This window comes from Leptodactylus fuscus, chromosome 1 (assembly GCF_031893055.1).
Source record: "Leptodactylus fuscus isolate aLepFus1 chromosome 1, aLepFus1.hap2, whole genome shotgun sequence".
Classification (NCBI taxonomy): domain Eukaryota; kingdom Metazoa; phylum Chordata; class Amphibia; order Anura; family Leptodactylidae; genus Leptodactylus; species Leptodactylus fuscus.
In genome coordinates, this window is record NC_134265.1 from 48238431 (window position 1) to 48253460 (window position 15030).

General features: G+C 45.8%; 1 protein-coding gene across 3 annotated transcripts in view; it reads left to right on the top strand.

Annotated features, from left to right (window-relative positions):
* Positions 1 to 3661: 3661 nt before the first annotated feature.
* The window catches only part of SREK1 (splicing regulatory glutamic acid and lysine rich protein 1), a 29441-nt gene continuing 18072 nt past the window's right edge, over positions 3662 to 15030 (top strand). For all 3 annotated transcript variants that reach the window (XM_075269836.1, XM_075269844.1, XM_075269852.1), the window contains exons 1-2: positions 3662 to 3841; positions 5113 to 5246. In XM_075269836.1, the coding sequence (XP_075125937.1) occupies positions 3717 to 3841; positions 5113 to 5246 (259 nt within the window). In that variant the 5' untranslated portion in view covers positions 3662 to 3716. The remainder of the gene's footprint in view (positions 3842 to 5112; positions 5247 to 15030) is intronic.

Below are 15030 nucleotides of genomic sequence, written 5' to 3' on the forward strand. Positions count from 1 at the left end.
GCTCCATTGTTTTCTTTTCCCTCAAGTCGCAGCCGCACATGACTGCTAAGGCCAATCCGCAGCCTCGGCAAAGGACAAGGGACATCACTTGTGACATCCCAGGATCCCTTCCTTAGGATCCTGATTGGCCTTAGCAGTCATGTGACCGCTGGGTTGTGTTTTTGGATTTTATCCAAACCTCTGGATTTTTTGCTTGATTTGTTTTAACACTTAAAGGGGCTCTATCACTAGGAAAAGTCATTTTTAACTAATCACATCCTTGCATAGGCTTTAGAAAGTCTATTCCATACCTACTTTTAGTATGTAAATTGCCTCAGTGATTTCTGAATAAGTCCGTTTTTATTCATATGCTAATTAGACTGGTGCACGATACATCGTGCACACCTCTCCTGTTGTTTCCTATGGGAGGCTGCTGCTGCTGCTGATAACTCAGCTTCCTGTTTGCCTCACACACATAGGAGATAATAGGAGAGAGGAGGCTGCTGGGAACTTCCTGTGCTGGCTGGAAGCTCATTAGCATATGAATAAAAACGGACTTATTCAGAGACCACTGAGGCAAGCTACATACAAAATGTAGGTGTGGAATAGACTTTCTAAAGTCTATGCAAGCATGTGATTAGATAAAAATGACTTTTCCCAGTGATGGAGCCCCTTTAATTTAGTGATCTTAAGGCCACACACATACCTCCCAAACGCCCCGATTTCCGCGGGACAGTCACAATTCCGGTGACATGTCCTGCGGTCCTGGTTGGAGGGAGGTATGTCCAGATTTCAACTCAGATCTGAGTCCAAAGGACGCAGATCTGAGTTGAACACATATGTGGCTGAAGCAAGGAGCTGACACAGGTCAGCTCCTTGCTTCGCCGCTGAACGCCGCCTACTGGCTTGTAGATGCGATGTGATGACATCACATCGCGTCTACAACTGTGTGTAAGTGAGAGAGAGAGGCACGCAGAGAGCAGCGGGGGAACCAGGAGAAGGTAAGTGTAATGTGGAGGTGGAACGTGAAACTGGGGGCAGATGAAGGAGAGGACGGCATGACACTGGGGGCAGAGATGTGGGGACATGAATCTTGGGCCAGAGATGGGGGGACATGAATCTGGGGGCAGATATGGAGGGGACATAAATCTGGGGGCAGAAATGGACAGGACATGAACCTTGGGGCAGAGATGGAGGGGACATGAATCTGGGGGCAGAGATGGAGGGGACATGAATCTGGGGGCAGAGATGGGGGGACATGAATCTGGGGGCAGAGATGGGGGGACATGAATCTGGGGGCAGAGATGGGGACATGAATCTGGGGGCAGAGATGGAGGGGACATGAATATGGGGCAGAGATGTGGGGACATGAATGTGGGGGCAAAGATGTGGGGACATGAATGTGGGGGCAAAGATGTGGGGACATGAATCTGAGGGCAGAGATGGAGGGAACATGAATCTGGGGGCAGAGATGGAGGGGACATGAATCTGGGGGCAGAGATGGAGGGGACATGAATCTGGGGGCAGAGATGGAGGGGACATGAATCTGGGGGCAGAGATGGGGGGCATGAATCTGGGGGCAGAGATGGGGGGACATGAATCTGGGGGCAGAGATGGGGGGGACATGAATCTGGGGGCAGAGATGGAGGGGACATGAATCTGGGGGCAGAGATGGAGGGGACATGAATATGGGGCAGAGATGTGGGGACATGAATGTGGGGGCAAAGATGTGGGGACATGAATCTGAGGGCAGAGATGGAGGGAACATGAATCTGGGGGCAGAGATGGAGGGGACATGAATCTGGGGGCAGAGATGGAGGGGACATGAATCTGGGGCAGAGATGGAGGGGACATGAATCTGGGGCAGAGATGGGGGGCATGAATCTGGGGGCAGAGATGCGGGGACATGAATCTGGGGGCAGAGATGGAGGGGACATGAATCTGGGGCAGAGATGTGGGGACATGAATGTGGGGGCAAAGATGTGGGGACATGAATCTGAGGGCAGAGATGGCGGGGACATGAATCTGGGGACAGAGATGGAGGGGACATGAATCTGGGGGCAGAGATGGAGAGGACATGAATCTGGGGCAGAGATGGGGGGCATGAATCTGGGGGCAGAGATGTGGGGACATGAATCTGGGGGCAGAGATGGAGGAGACATTAATCTGGGGGCAGAGATGGGGGAAAATGAATCTGGGGCAGAGATGGAGGGGACATGAATCTGGGGCAGAGATGTGGGGACATGAATCTGGGGGCAGAGATGGAGGGGACATGAATCTCGGGGCAGAGATGGAGAGGACATGAATCTGGGGGCAGAGATGGAGGGGACATGAATCTGGGGGCAGAGATGGAGGGGACATGAATCTGGGGGCAGAGATGGAGGGGACATGAATCTGGGGGAAGAGATGGGGGGACATGAATCTGGGGGCAGAGATGGAGGGGACATGAATCTGGGGGCAGAGATGGGGGGAAATGAATCTGGGGCAGAGATGGAGGGGACATGAATCTGGGGCAGAGATGTGGGGACATGAATCTGGGGGCAGAGATGGAGGGGACATGAATCTCGGGGCAGAGATGGAGAGGACATGAATCTGGGGGCAGAGATGGAGGGGACATGAATCTGGGGCAGAGATGTGGGGACATGAATCTGGGGGCAGAGATGGGGGGACATGAATCTGGGGGCAGAGATGGAGGGGACATGAATCTGGGGGCAGAGATGGAGGGGACATGAATCTGGGGGCAGAGATGGGAGGCATGAATCTGGGGGAAGAGATGGAGGGGACATGAATCTGGGGGCAGAGATGGGGGGCATGAATCTGGGGGAAGAGATGGGGGGACATGAATCTGGGGGCAGAGATGGGGGGCATGAATCTGGGGGAAGAGATGGGGGGACATGAATCTGGGGGCAGAGATGGGGGGCATGAATCTGGGGGAAGAGATGGGGGGACATGAATCTGGGGGCAGAGATGGAGGACATGAATCTGGGGGCAGAGATGGGGGGACATGAATCTGGGGGCAGAGATGGAGGGGACATGAATCTGGGGGGACATGAATGATGAAGGGTGTATATGAAACGGGGAGAGATAGAGGGGGGACATATAATTTACGGGTGACTGTAGGAGGATTATACTGTGTGCGGGCACATGAAAAATTAATGAGAATGGGCGGAGTCAACACGAAAGTGGGCGGGGCTAAATTTGCACATTTTGTCTCTCTTTCGGTTCTTCAAAAGTTGGGAGGTATGCACACATAGTTGTTGCAACAGCTACTGGAAAATTTCAAAAATTAAAATGGCCACTCCAGCACTCCCATTGAAATAAACGGAGCAGGGGTACGTGTACGTTCACCACTACTACATTCACAATGGGGGTAAAACACCCCAAGTTCTCAGGATTGGTGGGAGTCTCCGTGTTTGAATCAATCAATAGATAAGATGATATTTTTTGAGGCATACCCCATGTAAGTGAAGGGTAACGCCCATCCTTCTGACGTGCTGTTGTGTTTATAGCCCAGGTTCCCAGATGAGTACTCTCATGCTATCCCATAACACACAGGCTCCGGCTTACAGGGATCTCCATCCAGGACATTTCTCAGTCTGGCCGCTAGAGGGCGCTGAGGCACCGGCGCGCTTATTCCGTCGTCGTTCTATCCGCCTGGGCATCTCAGCTTGTTGGTCGGCGCTCTCAGGCGGGAGGTTTCCGGTGTCGGTCCCCCCGGTGCAGACCCCGCCGCCGTCATGAGCAACGGGCAGACTACGGTCATTCAGGTGACCAACCTGTCCGCCGCCGTCACCAGTGACCAGATGAGGACGCTCTTTACCTTCCTGGGAGACGTGGAAGAGCTGCGGCTTTACCCACCCGAGTGAGTGCGGTGCCGGAGCGGCTCTTATGATAACGGGGCCGTATTGTGTATCCACATTCCGGGGCTGATGCTGCTGTGTGTATACATCACCCTGCACTATAGGTGACCAGGCCTATAGAGATGTCACCTCTATCATGTAGATGTCCTTCTAGTGTCATCTCCACACATAGCGGTACTGCAGCCTGAGGCTGCATTCACACTGAGTAATGCTGGCGTTTTTTGTGCTCATTTTTGCACATAGCGCCGCGTTAACGCCGGTCAACGCCACCGCAAAATAGCGCGGCGTTAACGCGGCACTATGTGCAAAAATAAGCACAAAAAACGCCAGCGTTACTCAGTGTGAATGCAGCCTGACTGTAGTCTGGACTGTCACTAAGCCGGGGATTTCCATCTATTCAGTTCAATAAGAAAGTGCTGATATAAATACAATGTAAGACTATGTAGCTCATACCCAGCCTGTGTGTATAGTGTCACATCTGTGCCCTATAGGGGCAGCTTTATATCAGAGGCAGATATGGGCACCTAACACACCATAGTAATGCCAGGGGGCAGCAGCTGAACACTTCTGGGGGTATGGGGGGGACACAGAGGATATTTTGGGTCTTGGTATTGCTTTTGATGTTTCTATTTACAGTGTGTGTATACATTGTATATATGTATTTATTAAACATAGTCATTGTGATGGGGCCTTGTTTAGTTAAAGGGATTCTATCATTATAAAAACAGATTTACATCTGCGTTCCGGGATTCCGTTCCCCTCTCCACATGAAAAATACGGGGAGAAAAGTGGACTTTTCTCTTTGCATTTTTGTGCAGAAACCTCACGGGCCCCATTATAGTCTATGGGGACCACTGATTTCCTAAAATAACCCTTTTTTATGCGGATTAGGTCTCTAATATAATATATTTGCTATATTATTTTGGGCTACTTATTTTTCATCATAATATTATCTCTGTTTGGGAAGTCCCCAAGCAGACACCCCCACCCCTTCCCCCATACGGAAACCCACACGTAGATGTGAACCGGGCCTAAACTAAAACCACGTAGGAATAGCCTTTAGAAAGGTTCTCTTCTGGGGAACCCCGAACGGAATACTGAACGCATTAAAAAGCCGTTCGCTAAGAAACCACACGGACCTCATAGACTACAATGGGGTCCGTGTGTTTTCCACTTGCAGTACGTGTTTTTTAATGATAGAATCCCGTTAATGTATTTGGCTCTTACAAGGGTGACACAGATCAGATTAATTGTTTGTCCTTTTGTCTTCCAGCAATGCCCCCCTTGCATTCTCCTCTAAAGTATGCTATATTAAGTTTCGTGATCCTTCCAGTGTCGGTGTGGCCCAGCATCTAACCAACACGGTTTTTATTGACAGAGCCCTCATAGTTGTACCATGTGCAGAAGGTGAGTATTGCTGATGATGTGATCTGTCAGTACATGTGATGTGACCTCTGAATCCACTGTGTAACTCATGATCAGTGAATGCAGTCATATGTAGGTTTACATGGACAGGACCTGTTTACTATGAAAGTGTCTTGAATCTGATGCAGAGCTGAAATATATTGTATGTTCCTAGTCCTTGCATGCTGATATTACTATGGTCACATATCCATCCAGTACATCCATATACATATGTATCCTGCTGCTAGTCTTCTGTGTGAGACCTGGAACTATAGTCCACCTGGGAGCATGTGTGACATGACACTGATTACACATGGATCCTCTCTGTACTTAGTCATAGTCACATGTGTGTTGTCCAAGGTCAGGTTGAATACACTTGGGTAACACTTGGAGTGACATCCGAGGGGCTTCTGTGATGCAGAGGCTTCTATTGACACATGTAGGATAGGACTTGCTCTTTATTCATCTGAATAGAGCCTTGACCCGCATACATGGTTGTGAGCATCAGGCCTTGGACTAGCTCCACCACTCTGCTTCATGGATGGGGTCACTAGCACAAAACCCTCTCACCAATGTCTATGGACCCTGAAAGGAATGAACCTCTTTAAAGTGTTTGTTCAATAGTAACAACTTACCCCCTGTCTACAGGAAACGTTATGTGACCACGAGACCTGGGGACCTGTGTGCACTGCCTCTCCATTAATTTTCTATGGGACTGACAGAGAGAGCAAAGTACAGCACCCAGAGGGGCCACACGGTGGCTCAGTGGTTAGCACTGCAGCCTTGCAGCGCTGGAGTCCTGGTGTTCGAATCCCGCCAAGAGCAAAAAAAACATCTGCAAGGAGTTTGTATGTTCTCCCCGTGTTTGCATGGATTTCCATCCCATATTCCAAAAACATACCGATAGGGAAAAAATGTACATTGTGAGCTCTATGTGGGGCTCACAATCTACATAAAAAAATAAATAAAAAAAAGTACAGCACCCAGGTACACTTGTCAGTCCCATAGACTCTGAATGGAGTAGCCATCGCTACTATTAAATGGGACATATTGGACCTCTGTTCTTGTGATCAGTGGGGGTCTCGGTGCTGGTACCCCAAATGATCCTATGGATAGGTGATAAGTTGTTATCATGTGACACCCCTTTAAGTCAGTTTCTTATTCTGTCTGGCATATACTGTATACCTCAGTAAGGTTAGTTATTGCCTATGCAGTGGCATTGTCATTTATGCTTAGAAACTAAACAGCCCAGTTATGGTTTTTCTGCTTTTACTCTTCTATCCTCCATCCTTTTTCACTGGCCCAGGATTTTTGTAAAGTAAAGCTGCGTGCATACATATCATTGACACCAAACCAAGGGAAGGGTATTAGGATATCACTTGGCTGTACAGATATTTAAGGGTCCGTTCACACTGGGTAAAGTGGCGCCGATTCTGGCACGATAACTCGCGTAAGAATCAGCACTGAAAAAGACTCCCGTCTGAAAAAAAGACTCCCATTATCTGCAATGAGTTCTGTTTTCCACGTGAAAAACGGAACCCATTGAAGTCAATGGGAGTCTTTTTTTTTTCAGCGCTGAATCTTACGTGAGTTATCATGCCAGAATCGGCGCCACTTTACCCCATGTGAACGGACCCTAAAGGAGCCCTGTTCCTTGTAATAAATAAGGTAATAAGGCAGCAGGGGGGAGTTTCCATACAGCCCAAATATGGCTGCTTTCACATTGTGTTTTGCAGCATTTGTCTGCTTTATGTGTCAGGAAAGATCCTGGTACATATACATCAGATGGACTTGTAGACAGTATTTAACCTTCTTTCAGCTTCAGTATTTTTTTTCTGTTCTTTTGCAATAGCACATTCTGCCGCATGAATCCGTATTAGAGGCAGCTTGTAAAAAAAAAAAAAAAAAAGAAAAAACACAATAACCTATACTGTTGCATGTCCATTGGAGGTATACATAGGAAAATCTTTCTGATGTATATCTCTGGCAAACACTGCAAAACACAGCAAGAAAGCCGCCTATGATGCCATTTATATGTCATGGAGATCTTATCTGTATCCAGTTCATACCAGTCCCTGCCGCTGCAATCCCTTAAAGGGGTTGTCCAGGACCTAGACTGTTTCAGAACACTACAAAAATTGATTAGTCCTGCTGGACTAGTTAGTCTGGTACCAATAGTGGTGTTCCCGGATCCTTCTCGGCTCTTATGGTGACATCACATATATCAGGGAGTTTTGTTTGTGCGTATTCATCTTTTTCTACACAGGGGATTTCTTCCTCTCTGCACTTTGTGACGGTGCTAGTATATACTGACAATATGCTCTCTCTCCCTGTATTACCGAGATCAGTCGCACATGTGCAGTACACAGTAGCTGCCGTGGAGAGAGGAAATGTGCGGTAATCAATTACTGTAGTCGTCTCAGAGAGTCTGGATCCTGGACATCCCCTTGTAAAGTCACAAGTGTGCAATGCTAATAAAGCCTTGAATTCTCATTGTAGTGTAAAGATGTATCACCTGTTCTGCACTAAAATTGTTTGTTTTTTCTTTTTTTTTTTTCTTTTTTTTTTTGTATTTTATTTTATATTTCTGACTTCTTATCACGGAAACTAGTGACTATAATTTCAGGGATAACGTAGGGATATTATAAGCAATTTGTATGGTAACCTGAAGTGTTGGCTCTACAGTATCTTCGTAATTGATAATAAAACTAGACTTCTTGGAGCTTTTAGGCTGTCCTCCATTGGTGTCTTATTTGCCCTTTTCCAGTGTCCTAATTTACCAGTAATGGACGCTGCAGATATTCCAGTTACTCAGTGTCGCACAACAGTAATAAGCGCTACTGTCTGAATGGATCTCTAGTCAGTAGACATGGAGGAAGGTATTGCAAAACCAATGCAATGAGATAGTGGAGCAGATGCCCATAGCACCCTATCAGATTTTCATTTTTCAGGATTTTTTTTTTTTTTTTTAATTTGATTGGTTGCTGTGGACATCTGCCTTCTGTGGCCAATAATAAATGAGGTAAGGAATAATGTCAATCTAACATTTAAAGGGCATGTCCAGCTACATGTAAAGTTGCGTGTAATCTGTTCTAAATGGGAATAGATTAAAGTTACTAATATATTTTGGTAGCCCTGATATCCAGTTTTCACAGCAGGGTGGCTCCACGTCTGCTTCCCTTCCCCTCTGTTGGTGATACAGTGTAGAGGCTATACCACTTCTATATCACTGTTACATAGACAGAGAAGGCGCCCCCTCGAGAGAGAGGAGGTTCTCACCAGTGAAAATGAAAAATCAGAGCAGATCTTAGAGGAGAGTATATTAGCACATTTAATCTATTTCCACTTGAAACGCATGCGCATAGTACTGTTATATTATTGGTATGTTTACTTGGCACCGCTGCTTTTCCTCTTGGTCATTGGAGACTTCCATAGCAAAGGCTGAGCATATAGGGATCAAGACAGTGCAGGAGACATTGCAAAATGTCAGGGTAACATTACCACTTCCTAGGCCTGTTAGGTGAGTTCAGGATGTAAGAGCTAGTTCACAAGGGGCTAGTGACCACGTATTTTCGTCCTGATTACGGGTGGGAAGCTGCGTCAGAATAGGACCAAAATGTGACTGTCGCAGCTTCCCACTCCGGAGTAGGCCCAAATGAATGGGCCTAGTCTGGAGGGTGCTGTCGCGAGGCGGACGCCGGGGCTGAATCAGCAGCGGTATCAGTCTGAGGAAAGGACAGCTCGCTTCTTCTTTTGCGCGAGCGGGAACACACTGCTAGCGCAAAAAAGAACGCTAGCGGTCTACATAGACCTCTATTGTGAGGGAGTGGATTTTGAGGTGGTCAAAATCCGCCCCCTCTTGCCCGTGTGAACGAGGCCTAATGCAGGACAGACACTGATTTTATAGATCCTAGATTCAGGCCTGTCTATGACGGGGGATTTTACATCCTTATAGACTAGGTTCTTGAGTCATTGTTTGCATTAAATAAAATATGACCATACATTTTCAGTAATTAAAGGGGATGAAAATATTTTGGCAAAGGTCTTAGAGTAGGTTTAAAACAAACAATACTAACCACGCCGCCCCTGTTCTGGCACTTACCAACTCCCCCGGGTTCTATTGCTTTGGGAAGTCCCAACAAGGAACAGTGGCCAGTGATTGCCTGTGTGTCCAAGGGGCCAGTAAGTGGAGACTAAATGGGAACTGGTAAGAGTACGAATGGGAGTGGCGGAGGACTGGTGACTATTACATCTTCTAGTTTAGTTTTTTGCCAAAATGTTTTCACCTTGGTCTGTGGAGAAAGAATGGAGATGTAAGCTCTATCTTAGTCCTTTTTCAGATAACAGAGCTCCATAACTATTGCAGGATTGTGCTGTCCATGACATCATGTGTCTGCCAAATACAGATGTGTGAATAAGGTCTCGAATAGGTCTAAGGGCATGTTCATACAGCAGAAAGTGAACAGAATTTGAGGTTGACTTTCACCCTTCTGGCTAATCCTCAGAGTGGCTCATGTCGCAGATTCTGCCGCTGAATCGGCCATAGATCGAATAGGACACTTCTGTTTTTTCAGCATCCTGCTTCGATATGTGGGAGGCAGATTCAGGGCAAATTTTGGGACTGGTTGTAAAGCTGAATCTGCCTTCTAAGGGTGAATTCACACTGAGTAAACGCTAGCTTATTCTGAACGTAAAACACGTTCAGAATAAGCGGCGTCTAAAGCAGCTCCATTCATTTCTATGGGAGCGGGGATACGAGCGCTCCCCATAGAAATGAATGGGCTGCTTCTTTCACTCCGTGCAGTCCCATTGAAGTGAATGGGGAGTGCCGGTGTATACGGCAAGCTCTGCTCATGCCGGAGCGTACACGCCGGCACTTCCCATTCACTTCAATGGGACTGCACGGAGTGAAAGAAGCAGCCCATTCATTTCTATGGGGAGCGCTCGTATCCCCGCTCCCATAGAAATGAATGGAGCTGCTTTAGACGCCGCTTATTCTGAACGTGTTTTACGTTCAGAATAAGCTAGCGTTTACTCAGTGTGAATGCACCCTAATGGGTCTATCAAGATGCATTGGAAAAATCTCACAGATTGATTGTCCCTTGTGTGTCCCTTCTTCTCTGCTCCTATTTTTATCCCTTCTGAAAACAGCAAGGTACATTTGTCTTCAGTGTCGAAGAAAGGAGGAAGGTTTTGTATTTTTATTGCACATGTACAGGCAAAGGAGAAGACAACAAGAGCATCGATGGCCCCACATTTAGGATGCTAGAAGCACAATGCAGAGGGCCATGCTCCAGGATATCCATACAGTCTACCCGTGTGTATCAGCTGTTAGCTATATCTTACTTATGTCTCCTAATGACTCACCTAATTATCACCCAGTATGCGCTATATAACATTTACCTGTGCCTTTAGAGGGGTGTTCATGTAGGTAAAACATTTTACTTCAGTCTCAGATTGGGTAAAACGGAAGAAGCACTATTCACCCGTCTGGTCACCTGCTGCTCATCTTGCGGTGCCTGGGTCCTCCCTGGTCCCTACTTCCTGAATCCGCCTCAAAATCTGCTGCCAAAAATGGCTCCCATTGACTTCAATGGGAGCCGCTCGCTTCTTTATTCCGCTAGCTATTAGCGGAAGAAAGAAGCAAGCTGTCCTATCTTGCCGTGAATTCCGTGGCTGAATCAGCTGTGGCGCGAGGCTCTGGCCCATTCATTTGGGCCTAATCCATTGCAGAATGCCACAACGGGATGCCAGTGCACTGCACCAGCGTCTTGTCGTGGCAGCTGCAACGGAATGTGTGCACGCGGAACTCTGTGTGAACTAGCCCGAAGGGGCGTCACCGTTGCAGTCATTTCCACTTTATGACGAGGAACCAGGAAGTAGAACCTGTAAGAAATCTGGGAATGATGAGGTGAGTATTGCTTCTTTCTTTTTAACCCTTTCTGAGCATTTATTAAAGGGGATCCCTAGCAGGTAATAAAGTTTTAATCCAGTCATTCCCTGTTTGCGATTGAATCATATTTCTGAATCTAATGTCTAAGTGAAACAATGCTTCAATGTCTCCGTATTTCACCAGTGTAAATGGACATTGTGATAGGAATCTATAATACCTGAGCAACATTCAGAACATTCATTTTCTTTTTTATGTCCATGTTTCAAAGCAGACGGATTTTAACAATTTGGTTTTGTATGTTTTTTTTTTTTTTGTTTTTTTTTCTTTTCTTTTTTTTTTTTTTTTCTCTTTTATGTGATTATATGTGCATTATTAGATGACTAGCCTGGCCAAGGCAGATCTGTTACACATGCCTGAGTAAGGCACTGTTTGCCATGCCACTAAACCAGCCGTCAAGGGAATACCTACATGTGCGGATGAGCTCGGAGTCTGACAACCGAAGATGGACGCCCTGTCTCTGTGTGTTGTGTTTTGTTTTTGTTTTTTTTTTTTCTTTTAATTCTTTCCTCCCTCTTTTATTTTGTTTGCTACTTTTTCCTCTCTCCCTATACATAATAGGTGTTTCCTTTATGTAAACTAGCCAATGTCTTGTGTTATTAATTTCTTTGTCGCCATAAATCACGCTACCCGAGTACTACCAGGGTTGGTTGAAGTCCTGCTTCTACATGATACTAGTATTTTTGACTTTACCACAGAGTGACTTGTTCATTTAGTGTAGAAATAGTTTACAGTTTTACATTTTATCAGTTTTTTTTTAAACTGTGATTCTTATTGAAATTTTTAACAAAATAACAAAGAAATTAAGTAAGAAAGTACAAAGGCAGCTGCCAAAACATTAGACTTTTATGTTATATAATTTACTTTAACAATATAACCTATCCCTATTCGCACCTATTAGAGTATGTACAGACACCCCTGTACTTGGTAAATTCTTTGTGTAGCAGACTAGATGTGGTGCTTGTGGTTATATATGCTATACTTGAGATTTTGTATTTCCTGCTCCTGTACTAGCGTTCAAACATATCACCTTTACTTTATCCTGTTTGTTTTTTGTTTTTTTTCTCTTTCCATTTTTTTCTATTTTAATATATTCTCAGGTCAGTATACTTAGCATAGCTGTTACATCCCCGATTTCTATCATAACCGGGAGAACAGACACTTTGGGTAGCTTTCATCACATTGATAAATCACTGTAGTTAGTTTTTGTGCCTGATGTGATATTTAGGCTGTCTACTGTCAAGTGGGTGGTGCCAGGCAGAAAGATGCAAGGGGGTGTGATGCTGAGCTTACTGACAGTGTACGGGGGCATTCACCCGGAGTAAAGTGGCGCTGATTCTGCCACGATAACTCGCGGCAGAATCAGCGCTGATAAAAAAATAAAAAAGACTTCCATTGACTTCAAGGGGTTCCGTTTAACGCACGGAACACATTGAAATCAATGGGAGGCTTTTTATTAGCGCTGATTCTGCCGCCAGTTATCGTGGCAGAATCAGCGCCACTTTACTCCGGGTTAATGCCCCCTACAGCTCTGAGCAATTTCAGAGGACTCAGAATCGCACTCCCTTGCCCATTTCTTCCTCAGATATCTGCCAAAGATTCCTTCTCATGTTCCAGACATTGGCTTTCCTCTGCAGCTGTTCCTCACTGATTAAGCTTGGATGAATAGGGCGATCAGAGGGTTGTCTTGTGGCACCAATACTGCAGCTGCGGAGTCCCAAGATGATAATTTTTATTTCAGGATCCTGCTTTGATCTGTGGCTCCCATTGAAAACCATTGGGCAGTGTCTAGTGCCAGCTGCACTGGAATCAGCCGGGTTTTGTGGAGGTAATAAGTTTGCCTTTAAAGGGAGTCTATCATTGGGATTTTATCTTTTAACTAAGACTATCTTCATGTAGCCTTTAGAAGATACGCTACGGTAAATCAGTCTTCTGGGAGCACAGGGGTCACTCCCGAGTTCTGAGCACCCCTGCGTCATCAGACTGGACCTGCACGGCCGCCCCTTTCTTGCTTGCTTTCTTCCTTCCCCTCGGCGTGAATGAAATCTTGTGCATGTGCTGTACGCTCAGCCATTTCAGCTTCGGGCCTGAGCATACAGTGCTTGCTCCAGACACCATCTTAGACTTTATCTTTGAGTGCCTATGCAATACACTGGTGAACAAGGAAGCAAAGAAGAGAAGGAGTGAACAGCAAGAAAGAAGCGGGCGGCAATGCAGGTTCAGGATGATGAAATTGGCCAAAACGATCAGAAAACAAAAGGTATGTCTACAATAGCCTTTCTAAAGGTTACATGAAGATAGGTTTAATTCTAATGATAGACTCCCTTTAATTGAAGGGGGTTCATAATTGAACCGCTGGTCAAAGCAGAGAGAAGACTAGGAGTTAAAACTTATTTACAGACCATTAATCTTCCTCCAACAAATTATAAAGATGCCACTATACATTTGGTCAGAAATCTTTCTGCTGGCATATGCCAAAACTATCTATGGGCACATTAGTCGTGTTTAATGGTGCCACATAGAAGTCTGGAACTTTTTTTTTTTTTTCTAAATGGTTGTGGCTGAAATGACTTGTACAACAGATTAAAATGCTCATACATGGAGGATTAAAGGAAGTGAGGGGATATTACTAGGTGGGAGTCAGAACGTAGCAATAATTATATGGAGCCGGTCAGGAAACCTATGGTTTGAGCAAGCTCACAATACAAATTGACTCCCTAATTTAAAAATGAGGCGGGATGTATTGGAAGTGTCCAGTGGGTGGGGGCTGCTCTGCAGCTTTTCCATGTCCAGCTAAGATCAGTTGACCAGTCCCTCCCCATTTATGTGTAGGCAGAGACCTGTACACCAGGCAGAGAGAAGCTACCCAAGAGACACTTCTTGTGCTTGACTCAAATTTATACTGTTTTCTCTCTAAGGGGGCATTCACACTACCGTCGGTGTCCGATGCTAATGTCCGCGCAAAATTTTGCACGGACATTAGCATTGGAGACTAGCTGTCGGACACCGACAGTAGTGTGGACGCCCCCTTACTCTGCAACATTTCAGAATGAAATCATAGGAATCTTTTAGGAAATTTATGTAGACCCCCCTCCAGCAGCTTTTAAGGATTCTCAGATTTCGTGGCCATTTCTGGCTCTAAAGATCTCCAACATTGTAGTATTCCATTCCGACCATGTAATGCATAGACAGACCTGAGTAAGAATAATTGTTATTTAGCGGCTCACCTTTTTGGTTTATAAAGTGAGTTCCTAAGAGATGCCGCCACCTTTATGATGGCCCTATGCCTAAACGGCAGCAAGTGCCGCTGTCCTTCAGTTTTTCTCTGCACAATATATGAGCAAGAACATTGTTGTGTAGGCAAGAAACTGGAAGGAAACTTAGTTCGTCCATTCTCAGTTTTGGTGAGGCTCCCAGGTGTTCGACTCCCACTGTCATGCTTTATGGCAGGGGTTAGGGAACCTTCGGATCTCCAGCTGTTGCAAAACTACAACTCCCAGCATGCATACTTGTTCTGCTGTCCTTGGAACTCCCATGGAAGTGAATGGAGCATGTTGGGAGTTGTAGTTTCACAGCAGCTGGACTGCCGAAGTGTCCCTACCTCTGCTTTATGGCATACCCGAACAGTTCACAGAAGGGAATACCATTAAGAATAGGGCTGTACAGCAAATTTGGCTATGACACATTTTGCTCAGTCAAAAAATCGCAATGTTGCACTGGCTGAATTGCAGCTAGTGAATGTGGTTGCGATACAACCCACAAGTTGCCACAAAATCCATATTCAGTTTCATTAATTGATCTTTGGCCACAGGATGTGATTCTTGACCAAAGTTGGCT